At 43.0% G+C, this 8,547-nt stretch overlaps 1 protein-coding gene across 1 annotated transcript; it reads left to right on the top strand.

Annotated features, from left to right (window-relative positions):
* The first annotated feature begins 3,595 nt into the window (after positions 1–3,595).
* Positions 3,596–6,117, top strand: eve1 (even-skipped-like1). Its single transcript, XM_086170113.1, has 3 exons — positions 3,596–3,607; positions 4,649–4,786; positions 5,698–6,117. The coding sequence occupies exons 1-3, from the start codon at positions 3,596–3,598 to the stop codon at positions 6,115–6,117; spliced, it is 570 nt and encodes a 189-aa protein (XP_086026239.1).
* Positions 6,118–8,547: the final 2,430 nt, after the last annotated feature.

The following is an 8,547-nucleotide window of genomic DNA, read 5'->3' as shown; positions in this document are numbered from 1 at the left end:
AGCCAAAAACACAGCGGGCGTTTGATTTTTTTAGCAAAGTGGAGTTGAGGCATGAGGTGCACGGACAAAGGATGGGCAAGAGGGCGTGCACGGGCCTGAGGCTGGGGCACCGTGAACACGGTTTGCTCGCAAACACCCAAAGGTGGAAAAGGCAAAGATTGAAGATCTCTACGGCAGCGGGCTGAAAGCAAAAATAAAGAACGAGACTTATAATCAACCCCTTTCTTGACACCAGGCTCCGGGGGTCGGTCTAGAAGTGACCTGCAGGGGGCAGCAGTGAGCCTTTGTTGCCTTGTTTCTGCTGCAAATTCAGCAGAAGAAACGTCAAACACTCAGGTCTTAGTCTGTATCTTATATCACATTAAATGAATCGTAACATGGAAATATTTCCTTTTTCCTTAATTCTACTTGTTAATTTTTACTCTGTTCTGTCACTTTGATTGTTAATGTTCAGTATATCAATAGGCCTATGACACTTGACTAAGAAAATAAGACAGTTACAGAAACAATTCAAACACGCACACGAACACACACACACACACACACACGCCACATGGAGTATTGTTAGTTTGATATTAGTTCTCAAAATGTGTTTTCTACATTGTGATAATAGAAAGAGACAGAGAAACATGACTCAAATTATTGTTATTATTATAGGGCAAAACACAGAAGGTGGTGGATCTCGTGCGAAAGAGCAGTCTCAGACTAGATGTTGCAACTGATAGCTTAGCCCTCTTCCAGCGTGGCAGATAAAAAAGTACAAGAACACGGAACCTACAGGTTGATTCCTTCCTCTAAATAATTAGCAGAACAACATTTTCAACAAAACTATGACGTTCAACAAACCTATTGGTCAGGAAAGGGATGCTTCACTTATCAGTGATTGGTTTTGACCCCCAGCATCACAGATCATGAGACTGATGAGCTCTTACCAGATCAAGGAGTAAAAGCTGTTTGCAGCTGAAAGCATGAAAACTGAGGGAGTTCAAAAACTTCACTTCCTGTTGGCTTCACGTGGATCCCAGTTCATTCCTGTGCATCAAATTATATGTGAAAACACAATGTTAAAGAACATTGCGTAAATTAATTATCACATTTTTTTGATTTATAACTGAGGGCCTACTTAGCCTGATGAAGATGTACTTGCAGTATTTTAATGCTGTCTAATATATAAAAAGAAAAAAAAATATTAACAAGGACTGAAAGGAAATTGATGCTTGATGGGACTCTGCCAAGAGTGACGGCTGCAGCTTGGAGTAAATCTCCATGGTAATTGCTGTAGTCTTGTATCCTTGAAACCAGCTCTTTTCAGGATAAATCAGGATAAAGTCCAAAGTCAGGATAAATCTTGGAAATCCTGGATTTAGCTGCTGCCTTAGTTTAATAGAAAAAATACTTCTGTACTGGACAGTGAAGGCAAACCATACCTTGAGAACCAATTATGCGGTAAGGCAGCAAAACACACACACACTGACACGTGTGCACATACACTCATAGAGTGTCATATTAAATGTATAACAATAAAACACAGGTCACCGCTGCGAACATGCTCATTTTTAATAATATTACAGACTCCATATCTGAAGTTCGCTCTGATGACCAAAATGTTGCAGAGATATTTGGATGCCGTGTGTTTGTACAGGCTGTACACAGAGCTCATTGTGTCCTGCGCCCTTGAACTTGACCTTGTCGAGCAGTTAAGTATTTAACAAGGAGAGCAGCTGCGGGCTCCTTTGTGAATGAGAACCGTTAAAAGCAAGAGGACCCGCGTCTAACGGTAGAGATTATAAGTTACAGCACCCAAACAAACCATAGCTATTCTCCGGAAATGAAAACATTTACATACGTTATGGCTGTCAAACTTAACATGTTAGCCGATTTTAATCGGGCTTTACAAAGATGTGCATGTGGCGGGTTTTAAATAAGTAAAAGCATAAGTAAAGGTAAAAGTATAAGTTGAGAAATTGAGAGTTGTTTGCCGCTAACTTACAGTAGACTTCCCCGCCTTATGAGAGATTATGTGTGTGTGTGTGTGTGTGTGTACACACACACACACACACACACACACATATATATGCACACAAGTGCGTGTGTGTATGTGTATATATATATGCATACACATGTGTGTGTATATAAATGTATGTTTGTGTATATCATATATATATATATATATATGTTTTACACACACACACATATCCATACATATATCTATCTACACACACACATGCATATACATGTATACACACAGTACATATGTATGTGTGATATATGTGTGTGTATACACATTGTGTATCATACATACAGTACATATATGTGTGTATGTATAAACACTGCCAGTGTATATACATACTCACATATATGTACTATGTGTATGCATGTGTGTGTGTGTAAATATATATGTGTATGTATGTGCGTGAAAATTATATATAATATTAGTAAAACAGACAGATATATATACATACTTATACATGTACACATATATAAACTGTATACGGTGTATCTGTAATGAAGAGCCTTAAATTTGCATAAGATCCACCTCTAGCTCCGCCTGCAGAAGATGATGCAAAACAGTGTTTATCCTTTCATTCCCTGTGTTTGGCATATTGAGGTCAGGGGTCATGAATTTTAAGCCGCAGTTCCGTAAACGCAGTGTGACTAAGTTGGGCGACGCAGTAAAGATGGCAGCCACCTCCTCCTGCAAAATGCCCGAGACCTTTGTAGATGGACACACACCCTGGGAGAGACGCATTGGCTCCCTGGGATGATCAGTTACTGCAGCCACGAGATTTATGGCCCGCGCAGCTCTGGGCTCCGAGTTACGAGCCGCTACTGTGGACTCCTGACAGCTGTGCTCTGAGGCATGGAGGATGCTCTGACATCCCCAGCAGCCCTGTGGCTGCCACAGTTAAGAAGATGGCTGAATTAGATATGATTATTCCAGGAAGTGGACAACACCGTGCAGGGTTCAGGGCCCGCTATGTTCAGTTTCCGTATGTGGAGTCACCGTATCCCCCCTGTGCCTTCTCTGGCCTCCTCCAAAAAACATTGAGTAGTGGGTGCACGTGATAGGGAATGCTCTGAAGTTACGATAGTTGAACGTGCGATTGATTGACAGTCAGCCTATGTTAAAACCCACCTCTTAAAAGTTCACCATAACTGGCATTTTACCCATGACATTCAAACACTCTTTATTTCTTCATTTGTTTATTTATAAGTTGCTTCAGTTGAATTCTCCTCATCACAAGTATTTAAGCTGATGGTGTTTGAACATTGATATGACCACATTAAAGATGAAGCGGGTTGTTATTATGTAATAGTAATAATTCTACCCGCCACGGCCCATTTAGCGCCGTTGAGCCCCTAATGATTTATTTCCAGACCCGTGAACATCAAACAGCAGAGAACGATGAGGGTCCGACCGCTCCTCCGCCTCCCTTCTTTTAATACTCCACAACACAAGTACAAAGGCCCGGCAGCGAGACCAAAGGCTTCGTCCCCAAATGCCGCTAACACCTCTGTGGGCCGCGGCGCCGCACAGGGCCCACGCCTACACCTGAACCTGTCTGAACAAACCAGAGCAGGGGGGGCAGACGCAATGTTGGAGAAGGTGAAAGAAGAGGCGGAGGAAGGACAGAGGCACCCCACTGGCATCCTGGCTGACAAAACACAACTGCATGAACTGGGACGGACGGCCACTGGGCGACCCTGTTGTTGTGTGACCAGACGGAGAACTGGATTTGAAATCCTACCACTCAGACAAGAAGGAACCCCCATGTGTAAGTAGCCTGAAGGGACACAGAAACAGAAAGGAAAGAACAAATAGCTGAGATTGTACCGGAGACACTCACATTTTCGAATTAACTTTCATTTTCTTTCATTTTTTTTCATTTTATGCAAATAGGAAACATTTTAAGATGCAGCATCATCTTTGAAATAGCAGCACTTTCATCAGAAAGAATTAGTAAATGGGATATACAGCAATATTTACCAACACCTCATTGGTTTAATGTCCTATATGATGCTACTTTAAAGACAACTACCTCAATAGCAATGTTTTCAAAATATTTTAAAGATGTAATAAATATATAAACCACCCTCAGCAACAGCAAGACTAGTTTCATCATAATAAAATGTCAGAAAGTTTATAGTTTTAGACCTGTTTTAATAATGCTCAATCATTCACAATATTAATAATAATAGGGAAAGAACATGAGTACCGATAACAATTGTAACAGCTATATTTTCTAAACAAATTAAGATACAGAGATCTTGAAATGTCCAAAGTCCAGACAAAACACCCAGCTAATCTGCTCTCCGACACTGGACTCAAATTGAGGGAAAGAGCCGTGATATCAGAACCAGTAGTCATGTTCTACAGCTGGTCCTCTGACCTCTGAGCAGAATCAACCCTGTGATTATTCGTCTGTCAGGGACTCACACTCAGGCAGGTGTATGAAGGTGATGAGGAAGATGCTGATGATGATGATAATTATTATTACTATATAATTGTTGTTGTTGTGCAGTCTGGTTACTTTAACACTATGTTAACATGTTCTTTTAAGTGGCAGGAGGTGGACAAACGCCGGAGGCGGACGCAGGCGAACAAAAGCAGCCAGTTGTGTGCGCCCGTGGCGCCGCGAACGAACAGAACCGGCGGCACCGGACGGCGTTCACCCGCGAGCAGCTGTCGAGACTGGAGGAGGAGTACGGTAGAGAGAGCTACCTGTCCAGACCGAGGAGGTGCGAGGTGGCCGCCGCTCTAGGTCTCCCGGAGACCACCGTCAAGGTGAGCTGTCTATCAAACCCACGTGACCCACGCCACGGGTGTCAAGGTGTGGATGTTGTGATTGGTTCATAGTTTGGATCAACTGCAGGTTGAGGAACTTTTACCAGAGGTATCACTTTGTGCGCTCGATAAAAAGTAAACCCTAGAGGTTCCACCAGCTGCGGTCGCTGACGACACAGATGAAATGACGTCCGACCTCCCTGCATTGCATCTTTATGGCAAATCAGATGTGTTGTGATGTCTCCGCCCTTCTGGGGTTTCATCCTGCTGCTTTTATTTTGCGATAATGTTTTGGCGGAGGAGATTCCAGGTGTAAACGCATATTGATGTGGTTTATTATTTATTATTGGTGATCAGAAGGAACACAGCTCATTGTCCAACGAGGGCTGGGCAGCTAATGGTGGTCAAGATGCAACGGTGCAGTCGATCCTTCGAACCACGTGGAACCAAACAGTACGTAGATAGACGGCGTAATTCTCTGGTCCTGAGAGATAATCCTGGGCAGAACATAGGTTGACAAGTCCAGGATGTCGTGAGGGAACCAGGTCCCGCCTTCCCATCCAGAGCCTTATGAAAAAGCAGGAATGCGAAGCCAAGCCCTTGTAAACACTGCCCCCTGACGCTTCAGAAGCATGGCTCTCCGGGAGATTGTGCAAGCCATAGACATACAGGAGGATTAGAATTAACCTGGCTAGGCTTTGAAATTTTGAAAAGAAAGGTGTGTAAACACTGCACGATGGAAAGAAAGATGTATTTCTGTGAACATACCTCTTACTGCAACCGCTAAAATAGAAAATGCAGAAAAAAAACTGAACCTTAACTGTCATGCCCTTCTCATTTCCTTTAATTCCCATCTTTCTTCCTTGTTTCCTTCTTCTTCCGTCCCTCCCTCCTTCCTTCCCTGTCTCCAGGTGTGGTTCCAGAACAGGAGGATGAAGGACAAACGCCACCGACACCCAGTCCCTTGGCTTCATCCTCTAATGGACCCCCTCGGGTCATTCGTAATGAGCCGAACCTCCTCACCCTCCACTCTGCCGTACCCCTTCGCCCCAACCCACCTTCCCCTCCATCACTACTCCCCCTTGGCTCTCCCCCTGCCCGGGTCGTCCGCTCACTCCCAACACAGGGCATTCTCGCAGTATCACCCCACGCTGGGGGTACCCCCAACCACGGGGGGGTTTTACCCCTCTCTCCGGATCCTGCGCCACCTGGCCTCGTGCCCCTGCCCCTTCTGCCTGCGCTGGCCTCCGGAGCAGCTCCTCGAAGCCCCGGAGGAGACGCCTGGGCCGAGACGGCCGCTCAGCCCGGAGAGCGACCCCCGTCCCACCTGACTGGAGGTCAGACGGTGCCGAGACAGCTGGACTGTTTAAAAAAGAAACAACAGTGATATAGTCCAAGGAAAGGAGGGAAAATATTTTTAGCTAAAGTGATACTTTCAGACGTCTCTCCTGATTGTTTTGAAATATCGCTACCTTGATTTTTCTACAATTTGAAATTACTGTGTTAACAAATTGCCAGTTTGCTTTCATTTCTACAGGGAACACTAGTTCTCGTGCACTATTTTCACCTCGGCGTATCTTTGCCCCCCGGGGAGGGGGGGCACTTCACTTTCAGGCTTCACAACCGTCTGTCCCACCTCCCATCGGCTCTGATTTTTGCAAGTCTCAACCAGTCTCCGGGGTTTATTGTAAAGACAAGATGGCCGCCCCCGCTGAATCACCACATGCGACACAAACGTGCAGGGTTCTCTGCGAGGAAAGATCCGTCAGGGGTAAATAAACCAAGTTAAACCTGTCAAGAACTGTAAATGTTAATGTTGTTGTTGGGTTCTATAAAGAGGAGAGGTTATGCATATCTTGGCAAGCGTCTGTTCCATAAACATTAATTTTATTTATTACTTTCCAGTGACATTGAATACAAATATTTATAACCAACTGGGTTTGCTTTTAAGGAGGCGGGGTTGTCACCATACCATAATTTAGAAATTCAATACAATGCTAGCACTAATAAAATGATACTGCTTTCGGTACTGCAGCAGAGAGGGGGAAAGGACATTACATTACAAAGAGGATTTCCTGTATTTTTAATTCAGTCACTGTAAAACAAATGGAAATCACTGTGGATCTGAAAAAATGCGAAAAACCCAGTAAAACAAAGTGGAGGAAGTTCGGAGTAAATACAGCACCCTTCTGCTTTTTGTCTTTGATGGGAAACAGCGATAAAAGACGTTTGACAAAAGAGCAGGTTCAAATCAACACCTTCGAAAATTATACAGAAATTATTTCACATGAAAGCACTAATTTTCAACAAGCAGCAAATAAAGAACACAAAACTTGATATAGTGAGATAATTGTTTGGATTTTATTTTCAATTTTTAATCATCAGCGCCAGACTAGTGAACCAGAAACCCTAACCACTTACTTGTCTTTAAATGTAATCATCTTTATTTAATCAAGGAACTTTACATTAGAATATATGAAATGTGAAGCATAAACGCTGCAACATATTGGCTTATTACCAAAGACATGTCAACAGTATATAAACATATTTTTTAACATATGACATGTTTATGTTTGTGAGCCTCTAATTTCTTAATTTAAACAATTGAAAAGATGATCAGCGACTGTGGCCTTCTCTCCACCCAGGACTGTCCAACCTAAAATTAGTATTAGATTTACCTGTAAACTGAAATATACATTTTAAACCCAAAATCGTGGTTATGGTAATTATAGAAATGAAGCAACTCGTAATTAAAACAACAACCGAGGGTTTCTAAGTGTGTGTGTGTGTGTGTGTGTGTGTGTGTGTGTGTGTTTCTGTTTTTTTTCAAGAGCAAGACAAGCCGAGAGAGAAGATAAAGAATGTCATTAAAATGCACAAAATAATCCCATGTGAAGAAACTTGCTCACACACACACACACACACACACACACACACACGCACACACACACACGCACACACACACACGCACACACGCACACACACACACACACACATAGAACAAACAGAGAAAGATAAAGACACACAAACGCCTCTTAAACATGGCACACTGTAATGCATGTGAGAAGGTACTGCATATATGGGCCTAATAAATCATATTTTATTGTGTTTGAAGGCCTGAGCATTGCCACGCATGTGCATGTGTGTTTGTAACCGACAAATGTATGCATATGAGTGAGCAAGAGGGAGAAATAGACAGGACATTGATTTCTACAGAAAATGAAAATGTTACTATTTTTATTTTGAGTTACACACGCTCCCTAAAAGCGGCGCTGGTCTTTATATTCTTCCACGTGGGGAGAAAAAGTAAAAAGGAACTGCCGGAGTTCATGACACTTATTTAACATGGAAAAATAATCAAAATATGTAAACAACAAAAGACTCAAATGGTTCAGGGGGGTTCCAATCTCTGCTCTCTCTGCCTCACCCTCCACTGGGTGGGGGAACATCATCATCCTTGAGTGGGGGCTAAATATTTGCACAGCTGTGGGTCTCTGTTAATTTCATAATGCTGGCCTGCAGCGCCAGCCAAAGATCTTTACAGGAAAAAAAAGTGACATTTGTTTGACTCGTTCCAGAAGTGTTGCTCTCTGAAAGTTGGATGAAAAGCTGTCCATCCATCTTCTATTTGGTGGTTCTCTTGAGCATTCGTCTGCATCAGCAGCAAGGCTCTGCCTACGCCCCGTGTGATTGACATTCCTCTATAAGGACAGAGATAGAATTTTTCTCCTTATAATTCCAGATTTACTTTATACACGCAT

The sequence above is a fragment of the Fistularia commersonii genome, chromosome 23 (genome assembly GCF_037954325.1).
Source record: "Fistularia commersonii isolate RoL2024-O1a breed Wild chromosome 23, RoL_Fcom_v1.0, whole genome shotgun sequence".
NCBI classification, from domain to species: Eukaryota; Metazoa; Chordata; class Actinopteri; order Syngnathiformes; family Fistulariidae; genus Fistularia; species Fistularia commersonii.
Note: the sequence above shows the minus strand (reverse complement) of the source record. Positions and strands in the feature narration are given on the sequence as shown.

Bases quoted from the DNA above. Each gene is read 5' to 3' on its own strand.
- eve1 (XM_086170113.1), top strand. The intron at 4,787-5,697 runs GTGAGCTGTCTA...CCCTGTCTCCAG, and splicing joins TCCCGGAGACCACCGTCAAG to GTGTGGTTCCAGAACAGGAG.